Raw genomic sequence first — 18026 nt, forward strand, 5'->3', positions numbered from 1 at the left:
TACTTATGAAAATTAGTTGCATTCATGGAGAAAAATTCAAACTTTATAAACTAGATGTTAAATGTTACTCCTGCTGCTGCTGCTGCTAAGTCGCTTCAGTCGTGTCCGACTCTGTGCAACCCCATAGACGGCAGCCCACCAGGCTCCCCCATCCCTGGGATTCTCCAGGCAAGAACACTGGAGTGAGTTGCCATTTCCTTCATTTTCATAATACCCCCTTACATAACAAATTGTCAGACACATTTGTACATATGGGTGTACTATCTTCTTAGAATATTTTTATAAGTAACCTAAAATCTGATTTGACAAATCATTCAACTGAAAAGTGTTGTACTGATTTTATTATACAGTCTTAACTCAACAGTGGCTTTCAGCTTTATCTATCTATCTAACATAAAAATTCCCAAATATTTTGAGACAAATACTTTGCCTCTATTTTCCTCTGAGCTGAGGTGTACATTTATACCGACTAAATTTTCTTTTATTCTATGTGGCCATTCTTTTCACTTGTCCTTCCAACCAGTCAAGAGCTCTCCAGAACCAGGTCATCTTCCAGGAGAATTGGTAAACTAAGTTTCTGAGCTAGCCAAGCTGAGGTCCAAATTGCAGCCAGCAGAGGCAACAACTCTTCTGAAAACCCAGCTCAAGGCAGCTTCCTTAACATGCTTGTGTTCTGCCCTGTTTTTCCAGAGGTCATCTGTTTATAGCTTCAGCCTAAATTCTTCCTTCTGAGAAACCTTAGCGAATGTCTTATCAAGGAAGACAATGCCTCACATTAGGTCATGTTGGTAAGTTAATGGGAGAGAATATCCTCACCTAAGAAGACTTATTTCCTGAAGGGATAAAACCCCACCAGGGAAAACCCCTGTGGTACTTATAGGTAGGGCTGGTTTACCAAGGCTGATAACATAGTTATGACCAGAGGAGGAAGGTAGAGTGCATTTATTCATTTCTGAAAGCTTTGTGGGTAGATGTGCATCTTTCTGTAATCTGCAATATTAAAGTTTCACAGACTCTGAGCTGAACAGAGGTGCTAACCCTGAAGAACCTCTTCAGAATCCAAGTTGCTGAATCTTCCTTGCTGCCTGCAGAGGCTCCAAACCACCTTTTGACAATGGGAAACTGGGTGGTTAATCACTGGTTTTCAGTTTTGTTTCTGGTAAATGATTTTTCACTTTCTGTTAATTACTCTTAGAGTAAGAAGATGTTACGTTTGTTAATATGTGTAGTTACTGTAAAGGGAAAAATTCCATGACAATATTGAGCTTTTCAAGGTCAGTCATCACTGAAAGGTCCAATCCTAGGATTGCATATATATGCTTAATATACTTTTCTGTGTATGACATATTTCAGTATTTTAGAAACCAGTCCAACTCCAGAAATTGATTGATAAAGAGACAAGAATATAAACCACAAGTATTTGGAATGTCAATCTGTTTTCTTTTTTTTCTCTTTTTCTTTTCCATTTTACTTCTAACTACTGCTATGGAGCACTCATTTCTCTCCATTCTTTCTATCCTGCTCACACCAAGAAATCATAAAATCATTGAATGTTTGAGGTAGAAGTGATCTTAGAGATTATGGCGTAGCACTGTCCACTAGAAATATAATGTGAAGTCACATATGTAATTTCAAAATTGTCTAATACCTATGTTTGGATGTGAGAGTTGGACTATAAAGAGGGCTGAGTGCAGAAGAATTGATGCTTTTGAACTGTGGTGTTGGAGAAGACTCTTGAGAGTCCCTTGGACTGCAAGGAGATCCAACCAGTCCATCCTAGGGGAAATCCATCCTGGGTGTTCATTAGAAGGACTGATGTTGAAGCTGAAACTCCAGTATTTTGGCCACCTGATGTGAAGAGCTGACTCATTTGAAAAGACCCTGGTGCTGGGAAAGATTGAAGGCAGGAGGAGAAGGGGATGACAGAGGATGAGATGGTTGGATGGCATCACCGACTCAATGGACATGGGTTTGTATAAACTCCGGGAGTTGGTGATGGACAGGGAGGCCTGGCGTGCTGTGGTTCACGGGGTAGCAAAGAGTCAGACACGACTGAGCGACTGAACTGAATTGAATACCTATGTTGAAAAAGGTAAGGAGAAAATGGTGAAATGAATGTCCAGTAAAATATCTTGTTTAACCCAGTGTATTTAAAATGTTATCCTTTAAACATGTAATCAATATGAAAATATTAATGAGATAATTTATATTATTTTATTTTTACTGTTTTTGAAATCCAATGTGCATTTTATACTTATAGCACATCTCAATTAAAACTAGACATATTTCATGTTCTTAGTTGCCACATGTGGTTAGTGGCTATGGCTTTAGGTAGTGCAGAAAGAAACCAACTCTTTGATTTTACAAGGGAAAATAAGACCCAGATGTCACACAGGTTGGTTGCAGAGCCATCACTCAATTCCAGCTCCCCAGTGTTCAAGCCACAACTCCTTTACCACACTACATGTATACAATCCCCTTCTCCTAACACACTCTCTAACTGAACTCTAGCTTCATTTCTGCTATTAACTGAATGACCAAGATCAAATTACTTATCTTCTCTAGACTTCAGGTCACCTGTGTTGTAGCTGGGGGAGGATTAATGAAAACTAGATTACATATAAATATGAGTGTTTCTAGCTCTAAAATCCTCTTTTTATAATCCCTCTCTTAGGTGATGATGATTTAAATATCTTTCCACCTTGCACCAATCTTTCCAGAGGGCTCAGACTTCTTCTTATCTCTGACATGTACTCCTTTGCTATTTTTTTTAATGAAAAATAAATTACCCCCAAAATACTTTTGCTCCTCCTTCCTGCCAGGTCTTCTACTTGACTTTCTTTTCCATTTATAGTGGAGGAAATTATAGTCTATGTGGGGAAGGGAATGGAATTCCTTACAGATGTCACTGTATTTCATAATTCATCTTTCTTGCAGTTGATTATTTAGCTGACACAGTGTTCTTTGCCTCTGTGTCCCTGTCAGATTCTGAAATATTTTTGGTCTCCCTAAATAAGGTTCTCTACCTTGTCTTCTAAACCCCTGAATTATCTGTGGCTTTCACCTCTCTTTTTCCATTAAGGTCAAAGATCTCTGGAAGACACACAACTCTGGAAAGGGTGTGTGGGCAAAGAATGCAGAAATAAATTGAGTGGAAAAGCCAGTCTGGTGATGACACAGCCAGAATTTATTGAGCTTATACAATGCACCGAGCATTGTATTAATCACTTCACATGTATTATTTCATGTAACATTCAAAGCATTGCTGTGGTGTAGATATTGTTATTATCCTCATTTTGTAAGTGAAGAAATTGACGTTCAGAAAAGTTAAATCACAGATCTAAGATTACAGAACTAGAAAGTGATGGAACTAGAATTTGAGCCCAGGGAGTTTGACTCCAAAATCATGCTTCAAATCACTATGTTATGATGCTACAGGTATGTGACTGGTCCAGATCTAGGGAATCTGAATGGGTCATATTCTAGACTAAAGGCCCTCTACCCATAGGGCTGAGATGACTCTGGACCATCCTAGGGCCATAGATATATATTAGAGGTATGTATTCCAGTGCCCCTAGAGTCCTGATCAATTACAGACTTTGTTTTCCAAAGCAATGGGGAGTAGGTTCCAAATTTCTCTCTTTGCCAATGGAGACAGATCTTGGGACAGACAAAGTCTTAAGCGCTCAAATGAGTCCACAGCAATGATAGGTTAATTTGAAGAAAAGAATAACAATCTAAAAACAGGGAAGTGTACGTCAGGGTATAATTAAAGAGGTAGGCCCATCTGGAATGGTTTATTCCCTTCAGATGGGTATTGTTACAGATGTTCAATTTATTCTTTCTTTAGAAATCCATTTATTCACTTATTGCCATCTTTTAGGTGCAATAGTTTGAATGATCTGGTCCAGGAGTTGGCAAATGTTTTCTGTAAAAGGCTAGATTGTACAATTTTAGGCTTTGTGGGCCATATGTTCTCTGTCACAATTTCTCAACACTTACTTTGAATCACAAAAGCAGTTATAAACAATACAGAAATAAGTAGGTGTGGCTAAGTTCCAATACCATTGTATTTATAGATACTGGAATTTGAATTTCATATAATTTTCGCATGTCATGAAATATATTCTTCTTTTGATTTTTCCAACCATTTAAAAATGGGAAAAAATATAAAACCCATTCTTTAGCCTGTAGGCTGTACAAAACAGGTGGTGAGCTAGATTTGGCCTATGAGCCTTGATTGGCTGACCTTGGTGATTAGCATCATTAGTGCATGTCTTAAAGTCCTGACTCACTCTGAGATTAAGTTTACTCATTTAAAATGAAAACAGATATAGGATTTCCCTGATGGTCCAGTGGCTAGGAATCTGCACTTTCACTGCAGAGGGTACAGGTTAGATCCCTGGTCAGGGAACTAAGATTCCACATGCCTCGCAGTGTACCCCCTCTGCCAAAAAAAGAAAACATACAAACACAAAAATAGCCAAATGGTGAAACTATTCTTTACCCCTTATCTACTCCTTCCCTAAATTTCACTTTATTCCTTGCTTCATTTTTCTTCCTCTAGGTTGCTTGGTTGGGGCTGAATGTTTTCCTGTTCGTGCATGCCTTCCTGTCATTTGAGAAGGCCACCAAGTACTACTACACAAGACAAATACTGGGGGTGAGTATCACAGTTGTGATGTGGGGAATCTCTCTGTTTTTTCTTGTCTATGACTCTGCTCCTTTGTGACCCAATGCCCTCATTTCCCGTAGAGTTAGGGTCACCAGAAAAAAACTTCAGGCTACCCAGGTAAATTTGAATTCCAGAAAAATAACAAATCTTTTTTATTTATTTTACTTATTTATTTTTGGCTGTGCTGCGTTTTCACTGCTATGTGGGCCTTTTCTCTAGTTGTATTGAGCCAGGGCTACTCTTCTTTGCCGTGCCCAGGCTTCTCACTATGGCGGCTTCTCTTGTTGTGGAGCACGGGCTCTAGGGCATCTGGGCTTCAGTAGTTGTAGCTCCCAGGCTCTAGAGCACATGCTAAATAGATGTGGCCACTTAGTTGCTCCACCACACGTGGGATCTTCCCGGACCAGGGATTGAACAGGTGCCCCTTGCATTGCAAGGCGAATTCTTAACCACTAGACCACCAGGGAAGCACCAAATCTTTTTTTTTTTTTTAGTTAGTATTTATTTATTTGGCTGTGTCAGGCATTAGTTGCGGCATGAGAGATCTCTCCTTGTGGCTCTGCAGTGCACGGACTCTCTAGTTGCACCTGGGCTCAGTAGCTGTGGCGGGTGGGTTTAGTTGCTGCATGGCAGGTGGGATCCCAGTTCCCTCATCAGGGACTGAACTGGTGCACCCCACTCATTGCAAAGTGGACTCTCAACCACTGGATCACCAGGGAAGTCCCAGCAAGTATTTTTTGGGGGGTATCATTTATTCCAAATATTGCATGAGACAGGGGCATATCAGAAAATGATTCATTTTTTAAAGTTCAAATTTAGCTGAGCAGCCTATATTTTTGTTTGCTAATCTGACAGCCTTATCCTGGGCACACTCCATGGCTCCAATAATGAAAACACACATTAAAGAAATATTGAGTAATTTTCGAACCGGTTTCCATAGAAAGCCAGGTGTCCCTGCAGACTGTGGGGGGAAAGCTAACAGGACAGTGTCCCTACATCAACCAAAGCAGCATTTATCTGTCTTGTGGATTCCTGCTTATGATTTTAAGAAAGAGTTTGGCTGAAAACAAATGAATGAACAACTTGAAAATCATTGCTGTGGACTGATCTCACAGAAAAATACCTATCAAACAAGAGGGATACTTGGTGTGGTGAGTTTTGTGGAGTGGGTGGTGTTGCCAAATTCAAGGCCTGTAGAATGATGGGGTCAAGTCAGAGTAACAGGATGGAGAAGCCTGGGGAAGGAGCAGATTATAAGGACAGGAGAGGAAGGGTGAGGTGGGTATGGCACGTTGGCATGGAAGTGAACAAGAAGAAGCTTGGAGATGAGAATGGTTCTCTCACAGGCTCGTCAGTCTGGCCACTGCCTGGTTAAAGAAACAAATTGACTGCTAACTTTTGTCAGTTATTCAGTAACATGTAAGGATTTGAAGAAGTCACTTTCATCTTGATGAAGAAGTCACTTTCTTTAGCTTTCCAGGAAGACTCACCCAGTGTACATGTTTAAAGACAGCTTGTCCTTTTGAAAAATCCTTCTTGTCTCTTCATAATCGAACGATCCGTGTTGAGATCACAACTCATTTGAATGTTTTGTTCAGACTTATTTCACCCTGCTGTTTTCCATTTTAAATGTTGGTCCTTGATCCTTCTTTGGAAACTATAGCTCCAAAGAAAGTGTTAATTTGTTTAAAAAATAGTTTTTTACTAAGAGAATGATGTAATAAATGTGACTAACTATTAACAGAATTGCTTTATGATCAAAAAGTCAGCAGCAGAAAAATGAATCATGCTGATATCCTGTGGACATTTCATTTTGTAAAATCCTTTCTATAAAAAATTAACTAGAAATGATGCTGCTTTCAAGGAGATCAAATGATATAGAAGTGTTAGAATAAAATGCGAAAATCACTCTCCCATCACATTCTGTGGAGATAACCTTTGTTAATGGTTCGACTTGTGTGTCTCTAAAGACAAACTGACGTATACTCACAAATGCATCAGACGTATAGGTTTTGTTTTTGAGATAGGTAATATTTTTATTCACTTATTCCATATAAACAGTAAAACTTGTTCTTTTTGGTGTATGCTTCTATAAGTTTTGATAAACACATTCAATAGAACACTTTAAAAAAATTAACCAAAGAAAAATAAAGGATCACATTGTAGATATTGGCTGGAAATTTCTTCTTACACTTAGTGTATCTCAGATATCTCTCCATGTAAGTACATAACCAGTGATGTGCTGGAACTAGCTCATGCCAGTATGCAGTTGCCAGTTGTGCATCTCTTCCCAACCCTATATCCAGTGTTGTTTAATGACATAAGCTTGGTATCTTGAAGTCTGCCATGGTGGGAGTATTTACAACAGGTAAATTGACAAACACTGGAAATCAAGAATCTCCCTTCCCCTGAAAACTGGTTGTGAAGCATTTACCAGCCTTACACCATTGCATATAGATAACGCTCATTCTTTTAAGAGAATAACAGTTCATGGCATTGAGGCACCATAATTTATTTAATCACTCCCAAGGGTATGTCTTAAATTTATGCTTCCTTTAGGAAAATACAGAGTTATTTTATTCAGAGGAATGAGTTTAAATCCATAGTCAATGAGGCGTTAATGACAGCTGCAATTGAATTAAAACATCAGTTATTGTTAGTGTTGAAAAGTGAACATAAATTGGTGTATTTCAATGTGCTGCTATGGGGAAAAAAAGATTTGCTCTGAAAAAAATTCATCCCATACAGATATCCTCAACAGAATATGAAGCTGTGAAATTGTAGTCCTATATTTTTTAATTTACTTGTCAATTTCAGCTTTAAGGAACCTCTGTGATTCAAATAAGCAAGCAGTGGGAACTAACGTGGAAATGCAGGATCTTTGAGATGAGCAGAGGAAATTTACTCAGAAACAGAACAGGCTATCTCTACCAAAAACAGTTGGGATGTGACTCAGCAGAAGGAGAAAACACAGGTCATGTGGAAGAGTCAGAAATGGAAAACAGTAGGGCAGCTCGTGTTTACTGTACTGCCAGACATTGTAAGCCCTTATGGATGTAGGCAGATCTTGACCTGGCTTATTAAGCCAGTGTCACGTTGTCTGGGTTTAGGTTGTGTGGAAAAATAGTCTTTGTGCCAAAAAGATTATTACAAAAAGGTGGGTGGTGGTGATGATTTAGTTGCTCAGTCATGTCTGACACTTGTGACCCCATGGACTATAGCCCACCAGGCCCCTCTGTCCATGGAATTTTCCAGGCAAAAATACTGGAGTGTGTTGCCATTACCTACTCCAGGGGATCTTCCTGATCCAAAGTCAGTGACAAATTGTTTATTGTAAAAACCAATTGCATAACTAGGGGGGGGTTCTTTTTCAATACCATGGATTACTTTGTCTAGTGAAGCCTACCTACCAACTCCCTTTCAGAATAATATTTTTAAACATAGTCAATAAAATACATGGGATTATAATAGAAACCAATTATATTAAAATATAATCAAAATATACAATAAAACAAATTTGTGATAGAGTGATGTATCTATCTACTTCTTTAGTTGTTGTTATTTAGTCTCTAAGTCATGTCTAACTCTTTGACACTCCATGGACTGTAGCCTGCCAGGCTTCTCTGTCCTTGGGATTCTCCAGGCAAGAATACTGGACTGGGTTGCCATTTCCTTCTCCAAGAAAAAGGCAAAGAAATTGTTAACTCTGCCTCATCTTCTTCCTTTTAGCAAGTCATTGACAGGCACAAATGTAAGGCTGGCAAGTCAGATGAAGTACAACAAAAATTGTCGGGCTGCTGCCACCACCTTTGTTGCTGCTGTGAAATTGTCATACTACATTGTATGCAGTCCCAAGTACATGGAACTGACTCAGAGACCACTTGTATAGTTGAGGAGAGAAATCGAAATTAGCTACCACAGAGTTGAACATATTCTATCCAGTCTATACCTAATCAAGCCTGTTTCTTGGCTCAATACTTTGAAGCACTGATTCCTTGTCTCCTTTTCTGGCAGCTTCTACTATTAGATCAGATGTGGTCCACTGGAGAAAGGAATGGCAAACCACTTCAGTATTCTTGCCTTGAGAACCCCATGAACAGTATGAAAAGGCAAAAGGATGGGACACTGAAAGATGAACTCCCCAGGTTGGTAGATGCCCAATATGCTACTGGAGATCAGTGGAGAAATAACTCCAGAAAGAATGAAGAGATGGAGCCAAAGCAAAAACAACACCCAGTTGTGGATATGACTGGTGATAGAAGAAAGGTCTGATGCTGTAAAGAGCAATATTGCATAGGAACCTGGAATGTTAGGTCCATGAATCAAGGCAAATTGGAAGTGGTCAAACAGGAGATGGCAAGAATGAACATCGACATTATAGGAATCAGCGAACTAAAATGGACTGGAGTGGGTGAATTTAACTCAGATGACCATTATATCTACTACTGCGGGCAGGAATCCCTTATAAGAAATTGAGTAGCCATCACAGTCAACAAAAGAGTCCAAAATGCAGTACTTGGAGGCAATCTCAAAAACGACAGAATGATCTCTGTTCGTTTCCAAGACAAACCATTAAATATCATGGTAATCAAAGTCTATGCCCCAACCAGTAACGCTGAAGAAGCTGAAGTTGAATGGTTCTATGAAGACCTACAAGACCTTTTAGAACTAACACACAAAAGGATGTCCTTTTTATTATAGGGGACTTGAATGCAAAAGTAGGAAGTCAAGAAACACCTGGAGTAACAGGCAAATTTGGCCTTGGAGTACAGAATGAAGCAGAGCAAAGGCTAATAGAGTTCTGCCAAGAGAATGCACTGGTCATAGCAAACACCCTCTTCCAACAACACAAGAGAAGACTCTATGCATGGACATCACCAGATGGTCGACACCAAAATCAGATTGATTATATTCTTTGCAGCCAAAGATGTAGAAGCTTTATACAGTCAGCAAAACAAGACCAGGAGCTGACTGTGGCTCAGATCATGAACTCCTTATTCCCAAATTCTGACTTAAATTGAAGAAAGTGGTGAAAACCACTAGACTATTCAAGTATGACCTAAATCAAATCCCTTATGATTATACAGTAGAAGTGAGAAATAGATTCTGATAGATGAGTACCTGATGAACTATGGATGGAGGTTCGTGATATTGTACAGGAGACAGGGAGCAAGACCATCCCCAAGAAAAAGAAATGCAAAAAAAGCAAAATGGCTGTCTATGGAGGCCTTACAAATAGCTGTGAATAGAAGAGAAGTGAAAAGCAAAGGAGAAAAGGAAAGATATACCCATTTGAATGCAGAGTTCCAAAGAATAGCAAGGAGAGATAAGAAAGCCTTCCTCAGTGATCAGTGCAAATAAATAGAGGAAAACAATAGAATGGGAAAGACTAGAGATCTCTTCAAGAAAATCAGAGATACCAAGGGAACATTTCACACAAAGATGGGCTCAATAAAGGACAGAAATGGTAGGGACCTAACCAAAGCAGAAGATATTAAGAAGAGATGGCAAGAATACACGGAAGAACTGTACAGAAAGATTCTTCATGATGCAGATAATCACAATGGTGTGATCACTCACCTAGAGCCAGACATCCTGGAATGTGAAGTCAAGTGGGCCTTAGGAAGCATCACACCAAACAAAGCTAGTGGAGGTGATGGAATTCCAGTTGAGCTATTTCAAATCCTGAAAGATGATGCTGTGAAAGTGCTGCACTCAATATACCAGCAAATTTAGAAAATTCAGCAGTGGCCACAGGACTGGAAAAGGTCAGTTTTCATTCCAATCCCAAAGAAAGGCAATGCCAAAGAATGCTCAAACTACCGCACAATTGCACTCATCTCACATGCTAGCAAAATAATGCTCAAAATTCTCCAAGCCAGGCTTTAGCAATATGTGAATGATGAATTTCCAGGTGTCCAAGCTGGTTTAAGGAAAGGCAGAGGAACCAGAGATCAAATTGCCAACATCCACTGGATCATCAAAAAAGCAAGAGAGTTCAGGAAAAACATCTATTTCTGCTTTATTGACTACGCCAAAGCCTTTGACTGTGTGGATCACAATAAACTGTGGAAAATTCTTCAAGAGATGGGAATACCAGACCACCTGACCTGCCTCTTGAGAAACCTGTATGCAGGTCAGGAAGCAACAGTTAGAACTGGACATGGAACAACAGACTGGTTCCAAATAGAAAAAGGAGTACATCAAGGCTGTATATTTAACTGCTTATTTCATGAGAAACTCTGGGCTGCAAGAAGCACAAGCTGGAATCAAGATAGCCAGGAGAAATATCAATAACCTCAGATATGCAGATGACACCACCCTTATGGCAGAAAGTGAAGAGGAACTAAAGAGCCTCTTGATGAAAGTGAAAGTGGAGAGTGAAAAAGTTGGCTTAAAGCTCAACATTCAGAAAACAAAGATCATGGCATCTGGTCCCATCACTTCATGGCAAATAGATGGGGAAACAGTGGGAACAGTGGCTGACTTTATTTTTCTGGGCTCCAAAATCACTGCAGATGGTGATTGCAGCCATGAAATTAAAAGATGCTTACTCCTTGGAAGGAAAGTTATGACCAACCTAGATAGCATATTGAAAAGCAGAGACATGACTTTGCCAACAAAGGTCCATCTAGTCAAGGCTATGGTTTTTCCAGTGGTCATGTATGGATGTGAGAGTTGGACTATAAAGAGGGCTGAGCGCCAAAGAATTGATGCTTTTGAACTGTGGTGTTGGAAAAGACTCTTGAGAGTCCCTTGGACTGCAAGGAGATCCAACCAGTTCATCCTAGGGGTAATTGGTCTTGGGTGTTCATAGGAAGCACTGGTGTTAAAGCTGAAACTCCAATACTTTGGCCACCTGATGTGAAGAACTGACTCACCTGAAAAGACCCTCATGTTGGGGAAAATTGAGGGCAGGAGGAGAAGGGGACGACAGAGAATCAGATGGTTGGATGGCATCACCAACTCAATGGACATGGGTTTGGGTGGACTCCGGGAGTTGGTGATGGACAGGGCTGCCATCTATGGGGTCTCACAGAGTCGGACATGTCTGAAGTGACTTAGCAGCAGCAGGGAGGTCTGGCGTGCTGCAGTTCATGGGGTCACAAAGAGTTGGACATGACTGAGTGACTGAAATGAACTGAACTGAAATGAACTGATGTATGCTACCTGACCACCCAAGGAAATAATTTTGAAATTCTGTTCTTAGAAGTTCTCCCTTCTCAAATCTCTACCTAAGTTTAAGTTTTTACTCTGAGGAGTTTCTTTGTTTTGTTTTTTTCAATTATTTAAAGGATCTTAAATATAAACAGTTAATTTTTTATTTTTTTTATTACATGATTATTACATACTTATAACTGCAACATTAGAAAGTATAGAAAAGAGAAAAATAGTCACTATAATTATAACTCAAATAATTAAGCTATATTTAAAATGAAATATATATATTCAAGATTGTTTTACAAATGATGAACTGAATTCATAATTGACTGTATTAAGCAAAAATCCTGAATGCAAAGTGTTACATTCATAGAATTTATTTGTCAAATCATTAAATCCTGTTCTCTTTCATATTGATAAATGTATAGTCAAACATTTCCAAACCACTGTCAAGAGATTTCTCAATTCAATATTAAGTTCAGCAAATTTTCTGTCATTTGTAAACAGAGAGTTTGGACTCATTGTCCGGGTCTCAGACAAGTGGACCAGGCCCGTGCTCACCTGTTAGATGAAGAGATGAAGCAGCTGATGGTTTCTTCTCTCCTCTGTTTTAGTCAGCGCTGGCCTGGGCCCGAGCCTCTGCTCGCTGCTTGAATTTTAACAGAATGCTGATCCTTCTTCCCATGTGTCGAAATTTGCTGTCTTTCCTGAGAGGCACCTGCTCAGTGAGTCCTAACCACTTGTAGGTCATTTTTCACATTAAAGACAAAAGACTCTGTACATCTCAGTAGGACAGCTCAACACCAGGCCCCTAGGAATGGAAGCCAGAGATCTCCTTTGGGGGGTGAGGCTAGGGGGTGAGCAAGAGGGGGTGGGTATTGGCATTCTTTATGTAAGACATGTTGGTTATATATTGAAAGTGAAAGTGTTAGTTGCTCTGGTGTGTCCAACTCTTTGTGATACCACGGACTGTAGGCTGCCAGGCTCCGCTGTCCTTGGAATTCTCCAGGCAAGAATACTGGAGTGGGTAGCCATTTCTTTCTCCAGGGTACCTTCCCAACCCAGGGATTGAACCTATGTCTCCTGCATTACAGGCAGATTCTTTACCATCTGAGCCACCAGGGAAGCCCATATAGTGAACTTCATAAAGCTTCCTGGAGACACCTGACCATGATCATTTCACATTTGTAGTTTTATAGGAGTACCCTGAGAAAGCAACTGGATCACAACCTCGCCTTCCACAAACTGGTGGGATATATGATCTGCCTACACACAGGTAACTGGGGGAATGGATGAACCTGCAGGCTTCCAGACATTCAGAATCTTGTTTCATTCATCCATGTGTATAAACATTCAAAATATATTTATTGAACACCTGGCACTATTTGCCAGGCACCATTTTAGACCTGCTTTCATGGAATTTACATTCTATTCCTTTGGGAGTGAATATAAAAAAAAATTCTTAATTCTCTCTGTAATCATTATTGGGCACTTTATGTGGACTCACCATTCTGCTTGGTACCACATGTAGGATTTTCCCTTTCTAGTGAGGCATGCCTGCCATGATGTTTCTGAGACAACTTTCACATTCCTTTCCATCTTTCCATTTAGCTATTCACATCATTGCACACCTGTTTAACCTTGAACGATATAGCAGAAGCAGACAGGCCACAGATGGATCCCTTGCTTCCATTCTCTCCAACCTACCTCATCAGGAGAATTATTCATGGCTAAATCCCATCCAGTCCCCAAACACAGTGAGCTGATTCAAGGGAAAAGCATCTGGGATCTGAACATGAGCAGGAAGGTCATGGTGTCCTTGGTGGACATTGTGTCTGGCTGAAATTTCTCCTTTCATAGACAGTGGTGTATGTGACATTCACCAGCATCGCTGGTCTCACTGGAGTGATCATCACAGTGGCTCTGGTTCTCATGGTGACTTCAGCTATGGAATTTATCCGGAGGAGTTATTTTGAGGTCTTCTGGTATACACACCACATTTTTATCATCTACTTCATTGGCTTAGGAATTCATGGTCTTGGGTAAGGTCCTCAAACTCCCATTTTTCATGCCCCAATTCCTGATCTTGTATAATTCTTTGCCACATATTGTCCATTTTTTCTGCCTCAGTGGAATTGTCTGGGGTCAAACAGAAGAGAGCATGGCTGAGAATCATCCTCACAAGTGTGCAGAGTTTTTTGACAAGTGGGATGATCCTGCCTCCTACTGCAAGCCTCCCCAATTTGAAGGGCTCCCTGCTGAGGTACGACCAGGACAAGGATAATAGACTCTTGCTAGGAGATGTTATTGTCATTGTTGTTATTATCACTCTTCTTATAATCATTATTAGTTCAGCCTGGTGCTGACTCCTATGGAGGACATATGCTGTAGGTTATTCATCTTATGGCTGAATGCTTGTAATTTTTGACCAGAATCTCCCAATTTCCCTCACCTTCCAGCTCTCCCTTACTACTTTGTTTTTGAGTTCAACTTTTTTTTTAAATTGAAGTATAATTGACTTACAGTATATATTAGTTTCAAGTGTACAACAGAGTGATTTGGTATTTTAATATATTACAAAAATGATCACTGTAATCAGATGCCATCTGTCACCATAGAGAGTTATTAAAATATTATGACTATATTCCACATGCTGTACATTACATCTCTGTGACTTATTTTATAACAGAAAGTTTGTACCTTTTAATCTCCTCACCTGTGTTATGCATTCCACCCCATACCCCTTCTGGCATCACCAATCTCTTCTCTGTATCAATGATTCTGTTTCTGTTTTGTTTGTTCATTTGTTTTGCTTTTTAGATCCCATATGTAAGTGAAATCATGTGGTATTTGTCTTTCTCTGACTTATTTAACTTTGCATAATACCCTCAGGTCCATCCATGTTGTTGCAGATGGCAAGATTTCACTCTTTTTTATGGTCGAGTAATAATATGTATTATATATATATAATATATATATGACATCCATTATATATGCACATATAAAATCACATCTTCTTTATCTATTCATCTATCAATGGACACTTAGGTTGCTTCCATATCTTGGTTATTTTAAAAAATGATGCAGTAGATCTTTTCCAGTTAGTGTTTTTTGGTTACTTTGGAAAGATACAATTGACCCTTGAACAACAGAGGAGTTAGGACTGACAATCCTTGAGAAGTAAAAAATCTGTGTATAACTTTACATTTGGCCTTTTGCATCCACAGTTTGGCTTTAGTAGACTCAACCAACCACAGATCTTGTAGTACTGTAGTATGTATTTATTGAAAAATCTGCATATAAATGGACATGTGCAGTTCAAACTCATGTTGTTCAAGGGTCAAGTGTACCCAGAAGTGGAGTTGCTAGCTCCTATGATAGTTCTATTTTTAATTTTTTGAGGAACTGCCATACTGTTTTACTAATGGCTGCACCAATTTATACTCCCTCCAACAGTGTGTAAGGATTCTCTTTCTTCCACATTCTTACCAACACTTGTTATTTGTTGTCTTTTAAATAATGGACATTGTGACATGTGTGAGGTAATATTTCATTGTGGTTTTGATTTGCATTTCCCTGATAATTTAGTGACATTTTGTATTCTTTCATGTGTCTGTTAGCCATCTGTATGTCTTTTTAAAAAAAAATGTCTATTCAGGTTCTCTGCCCATTTTTTAAATTGGGTTGTTTGTTTGATGTTGAATTATATGAATTCTTTGCATAGATTGGATATTAACCCTTTGTTGGATATATCATTTGCAAGTATCTTCTATTCTATAGGCTATCCTTTCATTTTGTTGATAGTTTCTTTCACTGTGTGAGTTTTTTATTTGATATAGTCCTATTTGTTTATTTTTGCCTTTGTTTCTCTTGACTGAGGAGACATATTAAAAAACTATTGAATGACTAAGACTGATGTCAAAGAGTGTGCTGTGTACTTTCTTCTATGAATTTTATGGTTTCAAGTTTTACATTAAAGTCTTTAATTCATCATCATTTGAGTTTATTTTTGTTTATAGTGTAAGAGAGTAGTCCAATTTGATTCTTTTGCATGTAGCTGTTCAGTTTTCCCAACACCATTTATTGGAGAGGGTATCAATTTTCCCCATAATATTTCCCCATAATCTTGCTGCCTCTGTCATAGATTAATTGATCATTTAACTGTGGATTTATTTCTGGGCTCTCTATTCTGCTCCATTGAGCTATATGTGTTTATGTGCCAGTATCATACTGTTTTGATTACTGTAGGTTTGTAGTATAGTTTGAAACACAGGAGCTCAAGCTTTGCTCTTCTTTCTCAAGACTGTTTTGGTTATCTAGGATCTTTTGTGTTTCCACACATATTTTAGAATTATTTGTTCTAGTTCTGCAAAAAATGCCTTTAGTACTTTGGAAGGGATTGCACTGAATCTGTAGATTGCCTTGGGCAGTATGGTCATTTTAGCAATAATAATTCTTCCAATCCATGAGCACAGTATATCACCCCATGTATTGTATCCTCTTCAATTTCTTTCATCAATATCTTATAGTTTTCCAAGTATAGATTTTTTTTTTTTTTTTTACCTCTTTGGTTAGGTTTATTCCTAGTGTTTTATTCTTTTTGATACCATTGTAAGTAGGATTGCTTTCTTCATTTCTCTCTCTGATAGTTCATTTTTAATGTATGGAAACACAGCAGTTCTGTTGTGTTAACAGAACACATAATTAACATGTTATGTTTATTTTTTTTAACATGTTTTATTTAACATGTTGTTGTTTATTCACTAAATTGTGTCCGACTCTTTGCAACCTCATGGACTGTAGACCACCAGGCTCCTCTGTCCATGGGATTTCCCAGGCAAGAATTCTGGAGTGGGTTACCATTTCCTTCTTCAAGGGATTTTACCAACCCAGGGATCAAACTCGTCTCTTGCATTGACAGGCAGATTCTTTACCACTGAGCCACCAGGGAAGCCTACATTTGTTAGTACTTTTAGAATAAGATCTATTTAGGTTGAACTGGATGAAACTGCAATTTTTGTGGGATAATTGCTCAACATCAGCAGTTTCATCCACTTTGACCTAATAAGACAGGAAAGTAAGACTGCAGTGGATTTCCCCTAACTAACTCATTCTGCTGAGTGGTCCAGACCCAAAGTTTCCCAGGTCCCCAGTTACATTGCCTGTGACCTTTCTAAGAGCCACAGTGCTTTCTTTGGCTATTACAGTGCATCCTAAGGAGTGTCACTAGGAAAGGAAAAAAAGAACTTTAAAAGTAAGAACAAAACTGAAAATTCCAGCCTGGCTGCAGCACCAGGACATGTGTCCCAGACATGCCAGCCACAGGCTGGGCCCATAGGAGGTAGCTCTTAACTTGTTAATATATATTATTGATATATTAATTTTGTATCCTGAAACTTTACTCAATTCATTTATTAGTTCTAATAGTTTCCTGGTGGTGGCCTTAGAATTTTCTATATATATTATTTTGTTACCTTCAAACAGTGACAGTTTTACTTCTTTCTTTCTAATTTGGATTCCATTTATGTATTTTTCTTGTCTTCTATGGTTAATGCTTCCAATACTATGTTGAATAACAGTGGCAAGAGTGGGCATTCTCATCTTGATCCCCATCTTAGAGAAAATACTTTCATGTTTTCACTAGTGTATATAATGTTGGCTGTGGCTTTGTCATATATGGCATTTATTTTGTTGAGGTATGTTTCTTGTATGCCCACTTTTTTAATTAAGAGTTTTTTTTAAATCATAAATGGATGTTGAATTTTATCAAAAGTTTTTAGGCATCTATTGATATGATCATATAATTTTTATTTTTCAACTTGTTAATGTGATGTATCACATTGGTTGATTTGCAATATTAAAACATTCTTGTATCCCTGGGATGAGTCCAACTTGATCATGATGTATAATCCTTTTAATGTATTATTGAATTCTGTTTGCTAATATTTTATTGAGAATTTTCACATGTATGTTCACCAGTGATAATGACCTGTAATTTTCTTTTGTAGTGTCTGGTTTTGGTATTAAGGTGGTACAGGCCTTACAGAATGCATTCAGAATTGTTCCTTCTTCTGTGATTTTTTGGAATAATTTGAGAAGGGTAGGTGGTATCTCTTCAGGTGTTTAGTAGAATTCACCTATGAATCCATCTGGTCCTAGACTTTTGTTTGTTTGGAGTAATTTTTTTTTT

General features: G+C 38.6%; 1 protein-coding gene and 1 non-coding gene across 2 annotated transcripts in view; both read left to right on the plus strand.

Moving 5' to 3' along the window:
* The first annotated feature begins 1114 nt into the window (after positions 1 to 1114).
* The window catches only part of NOX1 (NADPH oxidase 1), a 36025-nt gene continuing 19113 nt past the window's right edge, over positions 1115 to 18026 (plus strand). The window contains exons 1-7 of the mRNA NM_001191340.1: positions 1115 to 1159; positions 4568 to 4663; positions 12451 to 12561; positions 13028 to 13112; positions 13448 to 13593; positions 13697 to 13878; positions 13967 to 14099. Of these exons, the coding sequence (NP_001178269.1) occupies positions 1115 to 1159; positions 4568 to 4663; positions 12451 to 12561; positions 13028 to 13112; positions 13448 to 13593; positions 13697 to 13878; positions 13967 to 14099 (798 nt within the window). The remainder of the gene's footprint in view (positions 1160 to 4567; positions 4664 to 12450; positions 12562 to 13027; positions 13113 to 13447; positions 13594 to 13696; positions 13879 to 13966; positions 14100 to 18026) is intronic.
* On the plus strand, positions 4342 to 4414 carry TRNAE-UUC (transfer RNA glutamic acid (anticodon UUC)). Its single transcript has one exon. It is a non-coding gene; the product is annotated as a tRNA-Glu (tRNA).

This window comes from Bos taurus, chromosome X (assembly GCF_002263795.3).
Source record: "Bos taurus isolate L1 Dominette 01449 registration number 42190680 breed Hereford chromosome X, ARS-UCD2.0, whole genome shotgun sequence".
NCBI classification, from domain to species: Eukaryota; Metazoa; Chordata; class Mammalia; order Artiodactyla; family Bovidae; genus Bos; species Bos taurus.